This window comes from Gekko japonicus, unplaced genomic scaffold (genome assembly GCF_001447785.1).
Source record: "Gekko japonicus isolate JY-2015 unplaced genomic scaffold, Gekko_japonicus_V1.1 scaffold78, whole genome shotgun sequence".
In the NCBI taxonomy this organism is placed as follows: Eukaryota; Metazoa; Chordata; class Lepidosauria; order Squamata; family Gekkonidae; genus Gekko; species Gekko japonicus.
In genome coordinates, this window is record NW_015165236.1 from 802,449 (window position 1) to 824,037 (window position 21,589).

At 47.7% G+C, this 21,589-nt stretch overlaps 1 protein-coding gene across 1 annotated transcript in view; it reads left to right on the forward strand.

Annotated features, from left to right (window-relative positions):
• The first annotated feature begins 16,582 nt into the window (after nt 1-16,582).
• Nucleotides 16,583-21,589, forward strand: part of ABCC1 (ATP binding cassette subfamily C member 1) — a 97,994-nt gene continuing 92,987 nt past the window's right edge. Inside the window, exon 1 of the mRNA XM_015409879.1 lies at nt 16,583-16,690. Coding sequence (XP_015265365.1) covers nt 16,583-16,690 — 108 coding nt within the window. The remainder of the gene's footprint in view (nt 16,691-21,589) is intronic.

A 21,589-nucleotide genomic window follows, 5' to 3' on the forward strand; every position in this document is an offset into this window, starting at 1 on the left:
AACAGTGGGAGGGCTTCTAGTGTCCTCCTGGCCCCACTGCTGGACCTCCTGTTGGCACCTGGTATTTCTGGCCACTGTGTGACACAGAGTGTTGGACTGGATGGGCCTTTGGCCTGATCCAACACTGGCTTCTCTCTTATGTTCTTACAGAGGTTTACAAGGCCAGAGATGAGCTGTGATTCGGGGGGATCCCCAGGTCCCACCTGGAGGCTGGCATCCCTAGACACTGCGCCCGGGGTGCTTGTGGTGGGGAGTTGGCTTGAACACACTGGGGGAACCCCGCTCGCCCGTCATGTGCCAGCCAAGGACATGGAAAGAAAGAGGGAGCCCTCATTCATTGGTGTATTCGCTTACCTTATTGATAACCCTGCCTTTCCCCACCTTGGAGACCCCAAGCGGCTGACCTTGTCCCCCCCCCCTTTTCTCTTTTATCCTCACGACAACCCTGTGAGGCAGGTTAGGCTGAGTGTGTGTGACTGGCCCTATAGCAAGCTTCCATGGCATAAGTGGGGATTTGCACCTGGGTCTCTCAGATGCTAGTCTGAGACTAACCACTAAACCTCACTGGCTCTCGGAGAGTAATAAAAATGGTTCTGGCAGATGTTTCAGTGTGTCAGGGTTCACTCCCTCCTTAAGATGCAGCCTGAGTCTTGGTGTCCCTGGGCAGGAGTTCCCCAGGTACATCTTCACCCTCCCACGCACACCTGTGCCCTTTTGGGGCGATGACTGGCAGCCACCTGGTACACCTGGTCTAGAGATGTAAAATTTCTGGAAATTTTGAAGCTCGGGGAAAAAATGAAAATTTTCGGAAAAATTGAAAAAAATGCTACATTCGCATTTATTTTGTCTTTTCCAGATTGAAAGTCATTCTGTTACTTTAGGAACATAAAATATGACTATGGACATTTTTACTTGGCATGAAATTATCACAACTAGCATATTAAAAATATAGTGTATCCAAACAATTATTACAAACAGAATACCCACCCAGATGCAAAAACAAAACTGAAACTTTTTTATTTTCTTCTGACAATCGCACCTCCTAAAGGAAGAAATGCATCTTGTTCTTGCATTGGAGAGTTCAGTGTGTAACCTAGGACTTGCTTGTCCTCAGTGCACAGAAATTAGATCAATCTGATACCATATATATATATAGGAAATGATTTGGAAAATATTTGAACACCTTGTCTTAAAATATTTTATTCATCATGTTAAAATAAAACGTTCCATAATCAATCTTTTGAAAAAACCTGTTTCCCCCCCCCTGAATTTTTCTGTTCCCCCCCCCGGGCCTTCACATCGCTTAACCTGGTCCCAGTCTGAGCTCTGGGAGTGGGCCATGGCCTCTTCTGGGTTCTTGTCATGGGTGGGCAAGCATCCCTGACTTCTGCTGGGCATTCTGTAACCCCTGTGAGGGGCATAGAAAACGTTTCTTCTTGCCATGTCTCCCCAACTTGCGGTTGCTCCTGGATCGAGCACCTTCTTCCAAGCGGATTCCAGAATATCGGTTTGATGCCCGCGTGCTAAACTTGAGCGTGCCCCCACCCCCCAGTCACACGTGAGCCCACGTCACCTGCTTGCTTCTGCCCTCGGCCTGTTTACAGACGCCAAAAGCTCTCCTCTTTGAATTCCCTCGTTGCCCCTGGACTTAACGACCTGGCAGCCGCTGCCTTCAGAGGTGATCTTGAAAGAACCGGTTTCCTTGCCTGTTCGGCTACCGTTCAGGGCCTTAATCGCGAACGTCCAGCGTGAAAAGATTGCGGTGAAATGAAAGCTGCGCCTGTTCGGCTACCGTTCAGGGCCTTAATCGCGAACGTCCAGCGTGAGAAGATTGCGGTGAAATGAAAGCTGCGCCTGTTCGGCTACCGTTCAGGGCCTTAATCGCGAACGTCCAGCGTGAGAAGATTGCGGTGAAATGAAAGCTGCGCCATGGAAAAAAAGCATTTGCTCGCGGCTTCCTGCTTAGTGTTTGGCAACCTGGCTTAGGTAACCCGGCTAAGTCTGGCCAGGTGCAACTAGTAGTGCTTTTCTCACGGCTTTGTTTACTGTGTTCCCCTGAATGGTAATCCTACTATATATGCTAATCCCTCTTGGCCTGTCTATCACTGGCTGAAAGCAGTTATCTCACCCACTTTCCAGTGAATCGATTACTCTTGGGCTGGATAGTGTTCTAAACTTTCCTCTCTTTGTAATGTGTCCTCCCCCATAAGAACACACCTGGGATTGTTTACAGCTTCAAGTAACAAATCCTTCATGCCCTTAATGAGGTGAGCATTGACTTAAGAACCTCAGAAGAGCCCTGCTGGATCAGACCAGTGAGGGTCCATCTGGTCCAGCCTCCTGTCTCACACAGGGGCCAACCTGTTCCTCTGGAGGGCCAATAGCACTGCATAGAAGCCAAGGCCCTGATAAGAACCTCAGAAGAGCCCTGCTGGATCAGACCAGTGAGGGTCCATCTGGTCCAGCCTCCTGTCTCACACAGGGGCCAACCAGTTGCTCTGGAGGGCCAGCAACAGGGCACAGAGGCCGAGGCCTTCCCTTAATGTTGCCTCCTGGCACTGGAATTCAGAAGCCGACTGCCTCTGAATGTGGAGGTTCCTTTTAGTGACCATGGCTGGTAACCGTTCATAGACCTGTCCTCCATGAATCTATCTGATCCCCTTTTACAGCCGTCTGTAAGACTCACGGAAGCGTCTGTTGGAATAAATCGAGCTTGCCTTCAGGCTACCCCCAGGCTCCCATTTTATGAAATTCCTCCCCATCTCTCTTCTCTGTGGCAGATTTTGGATTGTAGTTTCCTCGGCAGGGACCCATCCTGCTGTTTACATAAGGAATAATAATAATCATCATCATAAGGTTAGGGAGTTGCCACTGAAAACTAAGTTTTGCTAAGTTTTATGCTGGTTAATCTTCATAATTTCCTATAGTTCTGTGCCTCTTAAAATATGACTGTTTAATAATGGGGACGTACGGTGAATCAGAGTGTATTCTAAACAAAGATTCAGGTGGGGTAGCCATGTTGGTCTGAAGCGATAGAACAAAGTTTGAGTCCAGTGGCACCTTTAAGACCAACAAAGTTTTATGCTGGGTATAAGCTTTCATGTGCATGCACAAAAGCTTCTACCCAGAGTTAAACTTTGTTGGTCTGAAAGGTGCCACTGGACTCAAACTTTGTTCTGTTCTAAACAAAGTGTATTGTGCCCCTTTTTGTTTGTATCTCTCTACTTCCCCCCATGGTCCAAATGTTGATTGGAAGGTCTTCGGGGCAGGGAACTGGTTCATTTGGGTTTCTGTCTTGACTGGGAATGCCAGCGCACTTGCATTGAGATGTCCACAACTGGGCGTATTTTGACAATTCTGGGTGCCCGTCTGCCCTTGGTGGGCTTCCCGTGGCTGTTCTACAGCAGTCCCCTTCTGCAATTTTTCTGCTTAAATGCTAAAAAAGAAGACGTCTTGTTTCTAAGAAGAAGAGAAGAGATTGGATTTATACCCCACCCTTCGCTTGGAGACTCAGAGCGGCTTACAAACTCCCTTCCCCTCCCCTCCCCACAATAGACACCCTGTGCGGTAGGTGGCGCTCAGAGAGATCTGACAGAAACTGCTCTTTTTCAAGGACAGCTCTGACAGAACTGTAGCTTGCCCAAGGTCATCCAGTGAGGTGCAAGTGGAGGAGCGGGGATTCAAACCCGGTTCTCACAGATTAGAGTTTACACTCCTAACCACTACACCAAACCGGCTCTTAACCACTACGCCAAACTAAGCACCTTTAACTTCAGTGGACATAGAAAGGTAGAATTCTGCCTAGGATTGGGATGTGGGCATCTTGGATGGTGAAGGGGCATTTCCCCCTGTGTTAGAAGGTAAAAACAGCCAAAGTTCGTCTTGGGCGTGCTTTGGGGATTCCTCAGATGAGGAATAAATATAGGGGAGACCCTACAGCAGTGTTTGCGTGCGTGCTGAGAGACTCCTTACTCATTGAGATATGCGCTGGAGGCCACACTGAAATTTGACCAGGAATATCTTTACAAGAGATTTTACGAATGCATACATGAACACACATTCCTCACTGAGGGTAATTAGGCCATTAGCATCTCCCTTCACCTACTTTGGGAGGGGCTGTGGCTGAGTGGAAGAGCCTCTGCTTGGCGTGCAGAAGGTCCCAGGTTCAATCCCCAGAGGCATCTCCAGTTAAAAAGGACCAGGCGGGAGGTGATGGGAAAGACCTCCGCCTAGGACACTGGAGAGCTGTGAAGAGGGGCCGTGGCTCAGTGGAAGAGCCTCTGCTTGGCAGGCAGAAGGTCCCAGGTTCAATCCCCAGCATCTCCAGTTAAAAAGGACCAGGCAGGAGGTGATGGGAAAGACCTCAGCCTGAGACCCTGGAGAGCTGTCAAGAGGGGCTGTGGCTCAGTGGCAGAGCCTCTGCTTGGCATGCAGAAGGTCCCAGGTTCCATCCCCAGCATCTCCAGTTAAAAAGGACCAGGCAGGAGGGGATGGGAAAGACCTCCACCTGATACCCTGGAGAGCAGTCAAGAGGGGCCATGGCTCAGTGGCTGAGCCTCTGCTTGGCATGCAGGAGGTCCCAGGTTCAATCCCCAGAGGCATCTCCAGATAAAAAGGACCAGGCGGGAGGTGATGGGAAAGACCCTTCTCTGCCTGAGACCCCAGAGAGCCGCTGCTAGCCTGAGTAGACGAGACTGACCTTTTAGGATCACAGGTCTGATTTAGTAGAAGACAGCTTCGTGTGTAATTCATGTCTCATGTGCTGTTTTGTAATGCTCATTGAGTTGGTATTATGGTCTGGATGCCGTTTGACACAAAGCGGCTCAGTGCCCGCAGGTGGGCCGCCAGCCAAAGACCCGGCAGCTCTGAACTCTCACCTGCCTTTGAGGTCAAGGCCAGCTTTGGTTCCCAGCAGAAAGTTTCCGAAGGGCTTCCTGAGGTTGCCGCTTGTCCTAGGCATTTTGGAAACTTGACCTGAGGGCTGTAAAATGGGTTGTTGTTGTTGTATTTTTTTGGGGGGTGCAGATCATGAGAGGAAGGGCAGGAAGGGTTGCATCAGTGCTTAGTTCTTGAGGCCCTTTCTGACACGCCCAAGGAAAGGGCGATCGCCACTTTGGGGTCTGGAACAGCGCTCCCTCTAAGCTGTGGAGTCCTGTGAGCAAAAATCCTACTTCGTGATCTACTAGCATTAAAGTTGTGAGCGAGCGATTTGGCTACTGCATAAATTGGTTTGCTCTTTCCTGAGCGAGGACAAAAATGTGTGTGCCAGAGGCTAAGAAACTGAGCTAGCTCACACTAACTCAGCTTAGAGGGAACAGGGGTCAGGAGGCAATTTTTATAACAACTTATTTGTTAGCTTGACAGGGCCAGAGAGTTCTCAGGGATTACTAATACAACCCACAAGAAAGGTTATTTATTCTTTGGAGAGTCTTGTAAGGCAAGGTGTACAGAGATAAGGTGTACAAAGAGATAAAGGATTCTAGACGTAATTTGTTTTTCTAAGAGGCTTTTTTAAAAAAAGACGTTTATCCCACCCCCTGCTCCAGGACTTCTGCTAGGTTTCTACCCACTTGTTTACAGCAATAAGGCTGAGAATTAAACAGCAAAAAAACACCCCATGGCCTGCGGGAAAAGCGACCGTGGAAAACGCCTCTGTCTGCTGCTGTTCATTTCAGCCGGCAAACTGAAGAAGTCGAAGGAAATGCATCTTCCAAGTATCTAGAACAGGCATCTTTGCAAAGGCTGTTCGGAAAATGTTATGACCATGTGGACTCCTTCTATCAAGTTACACTGACTACATGGACTTTATGTCTTATCTTCAAAGGAGGAAATATTGCATCTTATGCCTTATTACAGTTACAGGATGCACTGATGTTGTTGTTGTGACACCACCAACTTTATAATTGTTTAATATATTGTTTTGGCAATCTTTGATGGTGTTTTCTACTAGTGGAATTTGTCCATCTGGGAACTCCTGTGACTCTAGTCTTTTCCCCTTGTTGTTTGGGTTCATTTCAGCACGACTCAGCTGGACTCTGGATTGGGCCCGCCACCGACATATCACCAAAAAGTGTCTACCCAGCTCTGATCTAGCGAACGCTGAGTCTCCGTGTCTCCGTTCCTAAAAGGACATCGGGTACTGAAGTAATCCTAACGGCGGCCTGCGGGCAAAGCTGGCACCGAGCAGAAACCAACCTTTCAACAAAGGCCACCAACACACGGCTCAAATCAAGCGGCTGTTTTTGGCCTCTGGAGTAAATCCAAGAGCAGGCTGTGGGAGGAAGGAATATTCACTCATTCGGAAAGCCGAGAGCAGAGGCCGACTGCACAGAGAGGTTTACCACCCTTGAAACAACCAGAGAGGAAACTTCAAAAGCTAACCGGCCCTCCAATAAAACCCCATTTTGTCCACAGCTATCCCAGGACTGAAGGTCTTCCCGCATCTGTCGCATAACGGAAGCTCAGCTAGCATTTCCCAACCTGCTGAGAACTTTCTCATTCTCACATCTAAAACCATTTTAAGAGTGTGAGCAAAGAGCTCCTTTTGGAGGAGTCTACCTCTGTGTCTCTGCAGGAGTTGCTGTTCTGAAGTGGAAGGAGGAGAGCTCAGAGCATTGCCTTTTATAGCCTCCTAAGAATTCTGTGGAATCTCTGCACCAGGAGAGGGACCCAAACAGCCATTCCAATAGAGGAGCCTACCTGTGTGTCTCTGCATGAGTTGCCATTCTGATCACACTTCCCTAAGTGGCAGGAGGACAGCTCAGAGCACTGCCTTCTACAGCCTCCTAAGAATTCTGCGGAACTTTGCTGGCTAATACTACCACTGTTTGGCTTACCCCACTTAAAGCACCAATTAAGGACTACTACAGTTTCCCCTTGGTTCTCAGCCTTTTATGGTATTTGCGGGTCCCATTTGACATTGGTGACATAGTGGAACAACTATTGGCAGTTATATTTTCCACCATATTTCTTTCATTTTCACCCCTTCTTCCCTGCAAATCCACTGAAGCTAGCTCAGCCTATTCCACAGTACGCAGCAAAAGACAGAGCAGGCCTAAAAGATGCATTTCTCTCTCTCCCCCTCTCTCTTTTGTTTAATATCTAGCCAGATAAAGGAGTTCTGGAGACATCAAAAGCCTGTACAAACATGCTGGGTTATTTTGGTTCCTCTTCATAAAAGGTATCACACGGATTTTATTATGGACCAACACAGCTACCTACTGTTAAATCCCCAAAGTCCTAATGTTGAGAGAAGAGGAGAAGAAAAGACTGGATTTATACCCCCGCCCTTCACCCTGTCATGCTTGAAGTCTGGTTTTACTCTCAAAAGCTTGAGAGAGAGAGACAGAGAACACAGTCTTAGAAGCAACTTAGCTTAGGCTGCAATGTCAGACTCTGGTGTTATATCCTGGAAATTTTTATTTTATTTTATATCCTGCCTTTTCCCTAGAGTGTTGCCCCAAAGTGGCTTACAACATTCCCCTTTCCTCCATTTTATCCTCACAACAACCCTGTGGGGTAGCTTCAGCAGAGAGTGCGTGACTTCCGGCAAGATGTGGTGGTTAGGACTGTCGGACCAGGATCTGAGAGGCCCAGGTTCGAATCCCGGCTGTGCCATGGAACCCAGTCACATGCTTTCCGCCGAACCACCCTCACAGGGTTGTTGTGAGGATAAAGTGAACGAATGGAGAGAACACTGCAAGCCGCTTTGGGTGGCCGTTGGGGAGAAAAGGCAGGGTATAAAATAAAAGAAATATTTCCAGGATAAACACCGGATTCTTAAATAGAAGAAGAATTGGTTTTTTATACCCCACTTTCCACTACCCAGAGGAGTCTCAGAGCGGCTTACAAACCCCTTCCCCTTCCCCTCCCCACAACAGACACCCTGTGAGGTAGGCGGGGCTGAGAGAGCTCTTTCAAGGGCTGCTCCTGAGAGAACAGCTCTGAAAGAACTTGTGACTGGCCCAAGGTCACCCAGCTGGCTGCATGTAGAGGAGGAGTGGGGAATCAAAGCCAGCTCTCCCAGATTAGAGTCTGCCGCTCTTAACCACTACACCACAGCTGGCAACCTTAACTCTCAGACCCCCCATTCTCTACAAGCCCCCGCCCCCCGGAGGCTTGTGAAATCTGAAATTTCACCATGTTGGAATGACTTGAATTTTGTTGATATGTCCTGTATATTTAATTGTACGTTTTTAGCCTTTTAGTTATTTATTGCATGTTCTTTTCCGTTGGAGAGCCAGTTTGGTGTAGTGGTTAAGTGCGCGGACTCTAATCTGGGAGAACCGGGTTTGATTCCCCACTCCTCCACTTGCACCTGCTGATGTGACCTTGGGTCAGTCACAAGCTCTGGCACAGCTGTCCTTGAAAAAGGGCAGTTTGTGTCAGAGTTCTCTCAGCCCCACCCACCTCACAGGGTGTCTGTTGTGGGGAGGGGAAGGGAAAGGAGTTTGTAAGCCGCTCTGAGACTCCAAGTGAAGAGCGGGGTATAAATCCAATCTCTTCTCTTCTTCTTCTTCTTCTAAGCCGCCCTGATTCCTGCTTGCAGGGAGGGACGGCCTAAAAATTTAATCAAATAAGAGGAGGAGGAGGAGGAGGAGATTGGATTTATACTCTGCCTTTCCCTTAGTCTCAGAGCGGCTTACAATCTCCTTTCCCTTCCCTGCCTCTCCCCACAACAGACACCCTGTGAGGGAGGTGGGGCTGAGAGAGCTCTCTCGAGGACTGCCCTTGAGAGAACAGCTCTGAGAGAACTTGTGACTGACCCAAGGTCACACCAGCGGTTGCATGTGGAGGAGTGGGGAATCAAACCCACTTCTCTCAGATTAAAGTCCACACTCCTAACCACTATACCAAACTGGCTCTATAAATAAATAAATTCTTAGATTGTGGTCTCTTTCAAGAAAGGGAGGGTAAATAAATAAACAAGTAAACAAAGTAAATAAATAAACTCTGCAAGGTAGTCTGTGTGACTGATCCCAAGTCACCCAGAAAACTTCCATGGCAGAGCAGGAATTCGAACCTGGACCTCCCGGATTCCCGTCTGACACTCTACCCACTACACCACACTGGAGAAGCAAAGCTTCAGTTCCCACACTGCTTACTCCACAGTTGCGCGATGCCTTTCAGGGCCGCCGCTTCTCTTTGGGTGTGAAATGGTGAGACAACCTGCTGCTTCTGCCTCTGGCGGGTCAATAGCGTCACTGTCAGAGCTGATCTAGACATTTCCTGAATGTTTTTGGGTTGCTGACCCAGCGCGTGCACACACACTCTCTCTCTCCCCCCCTCCCTCTGTGAATGTCGTTTACCCTGGACAAAATACGCTTGGGGAGCCTTTCATTTGCTGAAAAGCTCCGTTGGACACGGGTGGAGGTGATCTGTTGATAGGCCAGTTTCCTCACTGAGTCTGGAGGCAGATCATAGCATGCAATCAAATAGCACGAGAAACGTTTCCGTTGTCCGTGTTTCTGTCGCTAGCACCCAGTTCTTAATTCTTTCCCCCCCCGCCTTGCCTCTCTTGCACCCGGCCAAAAGAAATTGCCCTCAAACACAATGTTGCTTCATCGGCTGCGCCGTTCTCTCTCGCACCTCTCATGCCCCTTGCCTCTCAATCACCTTCCTTTCCCCTCCACTAAAGAATAAATAATAACAGCGTTCCGTGCGCCTCGGTGTTTAGTCATGCCGGCCACATGACCACGGAAATGTCTTCGGACAGCGCTGGATCTTCGGCTTTGAAACGGAGATGAGCACCGCAACCCTAGAGTCGGATTCGACTGGCTTTCGAGCAAGGGAACCTTTACCTTTACTTTACTTTAAAGAATAAAGGATGATGATTTCTGAGGCCGCGTTTCCACTTTAGGGAAGGCTGTTCCGCCGCGTGGTCTTCCGACTCTACCTTTTGGCCCGTTGGAATGTCTAATTCTTTAAAATTCATTTCTAATTCTTTAAAGTTCGTTTTACAAAATTTATTTCCTGCCTCTCTGCCCTTGCTTTTGTGAAGTGATTGTACTCTTTAACTATGAAATATTACTAGTATATAAAAAGTACATAAGAAGGCTTGTATAGGAATAAGTTTTCATAACTGTTGATTCTCAGAGAGCCAGTTTGGTGTCGCGGTTAAGTGACCGGACTCTAATCCGGGAGAACTGGGTTTGATTCCTCCACGCCTCCAAATGCAACCAGCTGGGTGACCTTGGCTCAGTCACAAGTTCTCTCAGAGGGCCAGTTTGATGTAGTGGTTAGAAGCACAGACTCTAATCTGGGGGAACCGGGTTTGGTTCCCCCACTCCTCCTCCATTTGCACCTGGCTGGATGACCTTGGGCAAGTCATAGTTCTGTCAGAGCTGTCCTTGAAAAAAGCCGTTTCTGCCAGAGCTCTCTCAGCCCCACCTACCTCCCAGGGTGTCTATTGTGGGGAGGGGAAGGGAAAGGAGTTTGTAAGCTGCTCTGAGACTCCTTTGGGTAGTGGAGGGCCATGGGGTATAAATCCAATCTCCTCTTCTTCTTCTTCAGCTAAGCTGATTTCCCAGCTTGGAGTGAAATTCTTTTCCGGGATTGTTCTTAGAAAGTTCCCTTCGTAAGAGCAGAGGTGCGACCGATGAGGTCAATATAACTGCAGGGCTTTAAAGATCTTGGATGTGGATAATGCTGCAGATTGTTTGGTTGGGTAATAAATTAACTGCTGGGAATCGGTAGTTGGAACCCGAGGGGAGTCCATCCAGCATGGGTCGGACCAGATAATATTGTTTGCTTAAGTAATCGCTGGGCCACCCAAGTACACAAAAGCACACACCAGGCTGATAACCTATCAACATCAAGACGACCGGATTGCAGAGGAATGGTACATTTTGAAGTGGGCGCTGTGCTTCGGGTTTTTAGATTTTGCCCACCCGCTTTCCGTCCTCACTGCTACCAGGACTAGAAACTGGGTTGCTGCGTTAAATTCTTATCAAATGGGAGATTGTCAAAACGCTGAGTTTTGTGCCAAGCACGGAATTCTGTGGTGCGCAGAGCTCTGAGTGCAACTAACCGGTGTACAAACACCCGAAAAGCAGTTTTCCCAAAAGCATTTTCCAGTAAGATAGATCCAGTGTATTGGCTGCTCATTTTGCTCATGGCGAAGGCAGCTTTCCACCCGGGAAATCTTGTGGGCATCCAAGTTGCCACCAGACTCCAATCGAGCAATTCTTTGCTTTCATTTCTGGCTTAAGGTATTTCCTTTGCAGAGATATGACGAAATTGTGCCGCCGCTAACTATTGGTAGGCTTGGAAGAGGAAACCTGATAATGCTTGATGTCCTGGAAATTGGCACATCTTTCCAGAATTATCTGCTCAGCAGAGTTCCCTCTAAGCTGAGTTAGTGTGAGCAAGCTCACAGTTTTTTAGCCTCCAGCTCACACATTTTTGTCTTCGCTCAGGAAGGAGGGCTCCAGAGCAAACTAATTTATGCAGCAGCCTAATCACTCGCTCACCACTTTAATGCCAGTAGCTCACAAAGTGGAATTTTTGCTCACAAGACTCTGCAGCTTACAGGGAGCATCGCTGCTCAGTGATCGTATCCTGCGTCTCTTCACAGTTTGATGGAACTAATACTTGCGTGGGTTATGGCAGACAGATTATTTATTTATAGCTTTTAAAATTATTGTTATTTTAAATTAAAATAGGAATACAGGAAAACGGGGGAAAGATATAGATATTAGAAGGAGGAGAAGGAGAAGGGGAGGAGGAGAAGGAGACATTGGATTTATATCCCATCCTTTACTCGGAGTCTCAGAGCAGTTTAAAATCTCCTTTCCCTTCCCCTCCCCACAACAGACACCCTGTGAGGTAGGTGGGGCTGAGAGAGCGCTGACAGAAACTGATCTTTCAAGTACAGCTTTTGTCAGAACTATGGCTTGCCCAAGGTTATCCAGCCAGGTGCGAGCGGAGGCGTGGGGAATCAAACCCGGTTCTCCCAGATTAGAGTCTGCGCTCCTAACCACTACACCAATCTGGCTCCATAATACTAATATAACTTATTCATAACGAGGATGATCAACATCAGAGTAAATATAGAGCATTTAACATAAACATTTAAAATGCACGGTGTTAGGAAGGTTTTTACATACTGTATACATTTATTATTAAAGCCTAGCCTTTATTACCGTTTGTCACCATTAATCATAACTGTTCAACATTGATTATTACATTATATGTTCCATTACATCTTAATACCACTATGGTTGTCATACAGATTATTTTGTTTACTTCATTTATATCCCGCTCTTTGCCCCAGTGAGGTTCCAAAGTGGCTTACAACATTCCCTCCCTTCTCCAGGTTTATCCTCACAACAACCCTGTCAGGTAGGTCAGGCTGAGAGTGTGCGACTGGGCCAGGGTCACCCTGCGAGCTTCTATCGCACGAGGGGGGATTCGAACCTGGGTCTTCCAGATCCCAATCTGATGCTCTGAAGTTGGGGCCTGTACGGTTGTGGAGCTGAATGGCCTTAAGGCTGTTCTTGAATAAATTACCCACTTTGCTTTTCCTTTCAGTGGATGTGATCAGTTCCGGAAGGAGCTGGGTTTGTTTGCCCTCTGGGCTCCTGGTGTTTGTAGAGTGGGAAAAATACAAGGGAGGCTACCGAGCGGTGAAAGACACACACCCTGCTTGGCTGTCTTTGGGTGAGGCTGGATTCATAGAAGCAGTTGAGGAAAGGGGAGTTTTGTTCCTGGAAGGTTGCAGGTTGTCCAGAAAAGGTTTGAATGGCCAAGGTTTTCCCGTGTCCCATGATTTGATTTAGCCCATTTTCCTATATTTACTAAGTAAAAGAAACGTTAAAGTTATCCCATTTTTGTTTTTTATTCATTTTATTTGTGTCCCGAAGTCTTGAACTGAAATATTCGATGTGGAACAGACGAAACTTAGTGTGATTGAAATGTTCGAACAAATCCAGAACTTTATGTGGAAATTATTATTAAGTAAAAGATACGTTAAAGTGATCCCATTTTTGTTTTTTATTCATTTTATTTATGTCCTGAAGTCTTGAACTGAAATATTCGATGTGGAACAGACGAAACTTAGTGTGATTGAAATGTTCGCACAAATCCAGAACTTTATGTGGAAATTATTATTTTTAATTAGAATAATACTTGTAAAGACCTTAAAGTAGAGTGTACTTCCTTACATTGTTTAAATTTAAGAAGAAGAACCAAGAAGGTATTGAGAACTGAAAGATGACATACAAATAAGAGGTTTTAACTTTTCGTTTGACCTGCGCGACTAATCAGTGAATGTGTAACTTGGTTTTTATTTGGATTATTATATGGATTTCTGGTTTTGTTCTCTCCCCAACCCCTAGAACGTACACGCCCTCTCTCATGCAATTCCCGGGAATAATTGCCTGGGAACCATAATAATAATAATAATAATAATAATAATAGTAATAATAATAATAATAATAATAATAATAGATTGGATTTATACCCCGCCCTTCACTATCCAAAGGTGTCTCAGAGCGGCTTACAAACTCCTCTCCCTTCCCCTCCCCACAACAGACACCCTGTGAGGCAGGTGGGGCTGAGAGTGCTCTGACAGAAACTGCTCTTTTCCAAGAACAGCTCTTATCAGAGCTACGGCTTGCCCAAGGTCATCCAGCCAGGTGCAAGTGGAGGAGTGGGGAATCAAACCCAGTTCTCCCAGATTAGCGTGCGTGCACTTAACCATGACACCAAACTGGTGCAGCTGATATGTTGCATTGGCAACGGCATCCGTTCGTCGTTATTAATAACGGATCTGGAGAAATCGAAAACATAGCATGAAAAATTAAGCCGTGGAGAGTTTTCTGCCCCACATATCTGGTTGCAGGTGACAATATTTAGTCAAGTATTTTCACATGCAGAAGAAATTCCTTGTAGGTAGCAAACTAGGCGAATCGGGAAGAAAGTTAGGATAGGACCTTTCTCCCTGATGCCTAGTTTTCTATGAACTTGTTTGTACAAACTTATTCATATGGCCTAGAAGAATTCAGCACACATCCCCGCCTTCAGGGGTGTCCAACTCGTTTGTTATGAGGGCCGGATCTAACATAAATGAGACCTTTTTGGGCCGGACCACGTGTGTCACAAAATGTAATCCAGGTAGCGGGGATATAAATTTTATAAAGGACACAAACACAAAGGGTTTTTTAAAATTTAAAATAAAAACATGCTTAAAACATTAGCACTCTTGCAATATTTTGTTTATTTAACAGTGCCTGATAACTGACACCTCTTGTTCTGGATTATTACATCAAAATGTCTGTGCTGTTGCAATCTTGAGTATGCTGTTCAGGGGTGTATCTGTAAGCTGCAAACCTACGATGACGCAGCAGCAGCAGAGCTGGAAGCAGAAGTAGGAGACAACCTGTTCCACTGCGGGCCTGATAGAAGCCCTCCGGGGGCCCGATCCGGCCCCCGGGCCACGTGTTTGACACCCCTGTTCTAAAGTAATGTAGCCCAGTTATAGCCCTACCATACACCTGTTTGTTTTTTTGCAACCACTGATGTTGTTTGACACGAACCCCAGAACTAGCTTTAACTATTTGGTCTGCTCACAGTTCCGGGATCCACCAGAGTTGCAATTTTCTCTCCAGTGCAGGACCCACTTGGCTCCATGTCATTTTCCTCTCTTCCATTTTTTTTATCCTCACAACAACCTTGTGAGGTAGATTAGGCTGAGAGTGTGTGACTGGGCCACAGTCACTCAGCCAGCTTCCGTAGAAGAGTAGGGATTCGAACCTGGGTCTGCCAGAGCCTGTTCCAGCTCTCTGCATGCCATTACCGACCTGGGCAGAGTTGTCGAGCTGAGGTGACAACCCCCCTGTCTATAGGACAGAGAAGTTGTGCAGTGGAGATAAACAACAGAGGGGGGATCTGATGGAAGGAGGATCAGGAACTCAAGAAGTGTCTGGCCAAGGGAGCGCTGCCTCTCGAAAGCCCATGGCCCGAAAATCTTGTTAGCCTCTAAAGGTCTGCTGGATTCGAACCTAGGTCTTCTCCTGCAGACGAACACGGCTACGCTCTGAAACTAAACTAAAGAGATGTTGACTTCCGAGTCTCGGGTTCACGCCTTTCGCTTCCTCAGCAGCTTGGAGAGGTTCCTTGTCTCAAACATGCTGTAAAAGGCGCTGCTAGGGGTGGTATGGTACACAGACCGCAGGCCTGCCGGAGGTGGGCAGGAAACGCAGCTGTTTTCCCAGCTGGGCCCGACTGGTGTAGAAGTGAATGCCTGGCTATATTCAATTCAAGGTTGAGCCAAGGCTAGGGGTCACCCCGGGTCACCCGCGGAGACCTGAGCCGTATGACCCCGTGTGTGTTCACTTTGCAGGGCCTCTGGTGAATATCTGCTGGGCTTGCCAGGAGATGGGGGCAGATTCAGGTCACGCTTCCTGGCCTCACCTTTTTGCAAAAATGCACGCTTTGTGTCGGGCTGGTGGCTTGGCAGCCCTGTCTTTAACCCCCCCCCCCCTTTACTGAAAACTTGGATTTCTGTTTTTAAAAACTCCTCGCAGTGGCTGTCTAATCCCATAATCAGGAGCGGTCTGTATGCTGTGCACCGGATGCTGAAGGGCTGTCTGCAATATGTCGGTTGCTGAGTTACGGTGCCGGCTGAGGTCACACGAGACCTTTCAGGATATTTTTCACAGTTCATTTTTTAATACTTTTAAAAGGTCGGCATGCCGATATCTTTTTACACCACTGCAGGTATTAAATCGCAGTTAGCTGCGGTTTGAGTGACCATGTGTAGTCCCTTGTATTTTATTTTGTTTCCGTTAATTTTTTTGTGCAGACTTCTATTTACCTTTTCTTTAATTTATGCGTAGTTTTGAGTTTTGCATGAAGACGTCACAAACGGTACTGCCGACATTTTATGGCCTTTTCCACCCACTCTTCACACTCCTTAATCGCCTTGCATTTTATTTATTTTTATTTACTTGGGGGGGGGGCAGCCTTTTTGAGCCAACCTTAACTCCAGGGGTCCCCAGCTATTTTGAGGCTGCAGGCGCACCCTTGGAATTCTGACGCGGCCTGGTAGGCGCAGCCCTAAAATGGCTGCCGCAGGGGGCGGAGCCAGCCACAAAACGGCTGCCACGGCTTTCCTCCAGTTGCGCAGCGAAGCGCCTTGAGCTATGGTGGCAGCCGCTACCAAAGCAATGTTTTTAAAAATCTGCACAGCCAATCAGAAAGCCTCGCTGAGCAAAAGCCCTACCCACTGTCCAAAAACACAGTTGCCAGGTAAAAGTGTCAGGGGTTGGGGACCCCTGCTTTACTTCCCCCCCCCCCGTAAGGACCCAAAGTGGCTTCCAGTGTTCTCCCCCCACTTAGCCTCTGCTTTGTGTGTATAGTCTGCCGATTTAGGTGCCGCGTCTTGCCCTTGGCATAAACAGTCTCCTAGTCCACATCAGCAAATCTGTCAGCCTTTAAAGGCCCTGCAAAATTCCTTTTTTGGCTGCTTGGTTCTGGAGCTGGTTCTTAGCACACTGTTTGCTTGGAATGAGATTTCTCTTTTTTCGAGGAAAGGTGGGGGGGAGGGCGGCAGCAAGTCCAGTGTCTGAAGGAGGAAAGTATGACTCAGGCGCTCAGCTCTCATGCCTTCTGCAAGTGTGGGAGGAAGCCCTGGCAGGCGTTCCACAATCACGAGGGCCGAAAGAAAGAACTCCTCTTCAGGTGCCTCGTCAGCAATGCTCTCTCTAAGCCCGGGGTGGCCAACCTGTGGAGTCTTGTGAACAAATATTCTACCTTGAGAGCGGCCGCGGGCATTAAAGTTGTGAGCGAGCGATTTGACTGCTGCGTACATTAGTTTGCTCTGGAGCCCTCCTTCCTGAGCGAAGACAAAAATCTGTGAGCCGGGGGCTAAAAAAACCCCTGTGAGCTAGCTCACACTAATTCTGCTGAGCGGGGACACTGCAGTCGTCAAATGTTGCAAATCCCTCAGATCTCGGAAGCCCGACGACCTTTGCCATGGGAAAGAGAGTTCTGTGCGTGCTCCCGAGTGAATACTATATCTGTAGAAAGACAGATGTTTAAATGACATTCTTTGGACAAATGCCGTCACTCGATGTTCCCTCAGGGCGTGCTGAAATGGATCAGATTTGCTCATTATTTTGCAAGTGTGTGTAAATATGTATCCTGCCCTGGTGGGCCCAGTCTAACCCAGTCTTGTCAGTTCTCAGAAGCTAAGCAGGGTCGGCCCTGGTCGGTACTAACTCAAGTGGGAGGCCGTCAAGGAAGTCCAGGGTAGCTATGCAGAGGCAGGCAATGGCAAACCTACCTCTGCTCTTTCTCTCGCCTTGCAAACCCCGGATTATCCCGACGGTCTCCCATCCAAGGGTTGACCAGGACCAATCCTGCTTATCGTCTGAGATCCGACGAGGTCGGGCTCCCCTGGGCCATCTGAGTCAGGTCAACGAGATGAACAGGGAGGGTGGGCCCTCAGCTGAGTTTTAAAATTTGCTTTAAGAATGGTGCACCTAAGGTGAGAGAAGATTTCGGCATGCTTTATTTTCCTCTCAACCCCCCCCCCCCGTTTTTGTCGGCTTGCCACTTAGTCCATGGGAACCGGTTAATCTTGTTTTGCCGTCAACGTAACCCTATTTGCCCCGTCCGCTTCTAATTAAAAATAGCCATTAAGCTGGGGTGGGGGGGAGGCTCTGGAGAGGCAGTCGGTAGAGCAGAGCTTAATCGTGTTTGGCATTTCTGGTATTGCTCTCCAGTAATCTGACACTTGTGTTAAGACGAGTTGCCAAAACGCAGCGGGGCGCCGTTCAGAAAGGTCCTTTTTGCTCCGCTGACATCGGGCTTGCAGCCTGATGTCTTGCAAACCTCGTGGAGGTAAAACCAAAGAGTGTCCCAAAAAACTCCTTTTTGCTCCACTGACATCAGACTTGCAGCCTAATGTCTTGCAAACCTCGTGGAGGTAAAACCAAAAGGTGCCCAAAAAAGGTCCTTTTTGCTCCGCTGATATCTGGCTTGCAGCATAATGTCTTGCAAACCTCGTGGAGGTAAAACCAAAGGGTGCCCAAAGCATAAAAATCTCAAGAGAGTCCGTAACCATTTAAAGGTCTGTGAGCCGCAATTTGCCCGTTGTGCGCAGGGACCGGCACCCAGCCAAATGAGTCAGCGGAAATCTGGATCAGCTGAAGGTAGTGGATGATTTGTCTGACTCAGATCTGGGGGAGCGGTCGCTCGTTTCCCCAAACACGGAACCGTGGCAAAGTATGTGGCTATATGTGCCAGAGGTCCCACATTCAGTTCTGGGCGTTTCACACTTACGCACATGAAACTGCCTTAGACTGAATCAGACCTTTGGTCCATCAAGGTCAGTCTTGGCTACACAGATGGGTGGGGGCTCTCTCCGGGGTTTCAGGCAGAGAGAGGTCTTTCGCATCATCATCTGTGTGTGTGTGTGTGTGTGTGTGTGTGTGTGTGTGTGTGTGTGTGTGTGAGAGAGAGAGAGAGAGAGAGAGAGAGAGAGAGAGAGAGAGAGAGAGAGAGAGAGATATGGGCATTCTGTCAAGTCACAGCCAACATATGAACATAAGAACATCAGAGAAGCCGCCAATGCTGGATCAGGCCAGTGAACCCTCCAGTCCAACACTGTGTCACACACTGGCCAAAAATACCAGGTGCCCTCAGGAGGTCCAGCAGTGGGGCCGGGACACCATAAGCCCCTCCCACCGTTGCTCCCCATCCCAAGCACCAAGAATACAGAGCATCACTTGCCCCAGACCAAGAGTTCCTATCTATACCTTGTGGCTAAGAGCCACTGATGGACCTCTGCTCCATATTAAGAACATAAGAGAAGCCCGTGTTGGTTCAGGCCAGTGGCCCATCCAGTCCAACACTCATTGTGTCACACAGGGGCCAGAAATACCAGGGCCATCAGGAGGTCCACCAGTGGGGCCAGGACACTAGAAGCCCTCCCACTGTTGCCCCACCCCCAGCACCAGGAATACAGGGCATGAAATTATCACAGCTAGCCTATTAAACAATTATTACAAACAAAATACCCACCCACATGCAAAAACAAAACTGAAACCTTTTTATTTTCTTCTGACAACAGCACCTCCTAAAGGAAGAAATGCATCTTGTTCTTGCATTGGAGAGTTCAGTTTGTAATTTAGGACTTGCTTGTCCTCAGTGCACAGAAATTAGATCAATCTGAAAAAAACAAAAAAGGCTTCAGGGAAAAAAAATGGAAAAAACCCAGTTTCCCCCCAAATTTTTCCAGTTTTTTTCCGGGCCTTCACATCTCTAACCTGGGACTTTCTGCATGCCAAGCAGAGGCTCTGCCACTGAGCCACGGCCCCTCCCCCGGGGAATAGGGAAGAGTTGGGAGAAGGCTAGAGAATCTTTGCCAAGCAGAGGAGACCCATACCGAGCTAGATGGACCCGTGTTCTAATTTGGCATGTGACTGCGTCAGTTGTTCATGCGTTCATCTAGTCGTGGCGTACCACCTTCACTACACTCGCGTGGGTGACGGATATGAAGCCAGGCCTGGAAATAGCCACTCTTCTGCTGTAAGTAAGAAGGTTTAGCAACGCTGGCGATTCAGTGTCTTGTCTTTGAGAAACCCCAATGTCTGGGGATCTCGGCTACTCGAAATCTCTATTTATTAAAACATTCCTATCTCACCTTTCCTCGTGGTCCAAGGCTCGTACGGTGATGGTTAAAGACATTTTCAGTTGCAAAAAAAAAAAAATAGCAAGCCCCAAAATACCCCCTCTTTAAAAGATGCCTGCTGTTCAAACCCCCTCAAAAAGCCGTGGCGAACGGTCACTTGCAGTGTCCCCTGAAGGTCTCTAGGGGCCCATCTCACCTCTTCGGGGGGTCTGTTCCACAGAACCGGAGCCACGAATGAAAAGGCCCTGGTCGATGCCCAGTGGTCCACCCTAAGAGGTAGTTTATCTAGCAGATACCTGGCACACAGGGACAGACGGCTGGTCTTTCAGTGTGGGTGGAGGATAAAATGTAAAGAAAACAGTCGTGAGAGTCTGACCCACAGCTCAAGCAGTCAACGAGACTTGCAAAGAAAATGCTTTCTATATATTATGGTCAAAAGCACTACAACACAATACAACAAACAAATTAAGAAAATCCTAGTGTAAAAATACATCATCGTCATCGTCTCCGGATTATATAGCAACGTTTTGAAATTGGATCTTCCTCAGGAAAGTGGTTAAGATGCTGAACTGCAGGCTGGAAGGTCGGTAGTTCAGCAGTTTGAGACCCGAGTGCCGCATGACTGAGTGAGCCTCCGTCTCTGGTTCCAGCGCCTGCCAACCTAGCAGTTTGAAAGCGAGAAACTGCATGTAGATAAATAGGTACCGCTTTGATGGGAAGGGAACAGCGCTCTGTGTGCCTTGGTGTTTAGTCATGCCGGCCACATGACCATGGAAACGTCTTCGGACAGTGCTGGCTCTTCGGCTTGGAAACGGAGATGAGCACCGCAACCCTAGAGTCGGATTCGACTGGCTTTCGAGCAAGGGTAACCTTTACCTTACAGGAAATGTTAGAGTAGTACAAAAGCTCTCTTGCTCGTAAAGTGCTTTACAAAAACGTCATGAAAGATAATACATTCAGATAGGACGCTGATCTCAATAAGGATTCAGGCTCAAATATGCTGCTAAGCTTCTAATGGATCCCAGCTGTCTAATATTTCCTGAGGACGATCCAATTTTGAAACGCTGTTATATAATCCGGAGACGATGATGTATTTTTACACTAGGATTTTCTTATGATTTGAAGGAATTTGTTTATTGTACTATGTTGTAGTGCTTTTGACCATAATATGCAGAAAGCATTTTCTTTGCAAGTCTTGTTGACTGCTTGATCTGTGGGTCAGACTCTCACAACGGTTTTCTTTACATTTGTCCTCTGATTAGGTTGTGATTGTCCACATTTGTCTTCTTTAGGTGGGGGTGCCGGGTGGTGAAGGGCTCTGAAGAGCTCCCAAGGTCATAACTTGACTTTTGGTATGGCCTTGGCACCAGATGATCTGTACCTACAAATCAGGCTTGCCAGGAAGATGATTGGCCACAGGGCAGTGAATGAACATGCTACAAATACAGGGCATGATCTGGGCATATTCTGTTAGAGTGGCCGCACACAGGTGATGGGGGGGCGTAGAGGGGGCTTTCAAAAATGAGGGGAAAAAACAATCTGTCTTTCAGGTTCTGCTTTTATCATAAGCCAGGGTGACCAAAAACCATTATTACTTAGCGTTTTGTTTCTGCAGAAATTTGGAACATCTTATACGAGGCCGAAGCAGAATCTTAACTCGAGAGCAGTTTTAGCTGTCGGAATGAACCAGGGCTGACTTTAAACCTAGGAGGGTTTGTTTATTTAATCTCAACGCGTTAGAAGGGGATCCCCCAGGGTCATCTAGTCCAACCCCCTGCCAAGTGCAGGAACTACAGTTTTCATATCCCCAACAAGTAGGTGTCGAATCCATACTTAAAAACCTCCGACGACAGAGGATCCACCACATTGTGAGTAAGACTGTTTGGTGTAGTGGCTAAGTGCGCAGACTCTAATCTGGGAGAACCGGGTTTGATTCCCCACTCCTCCTCC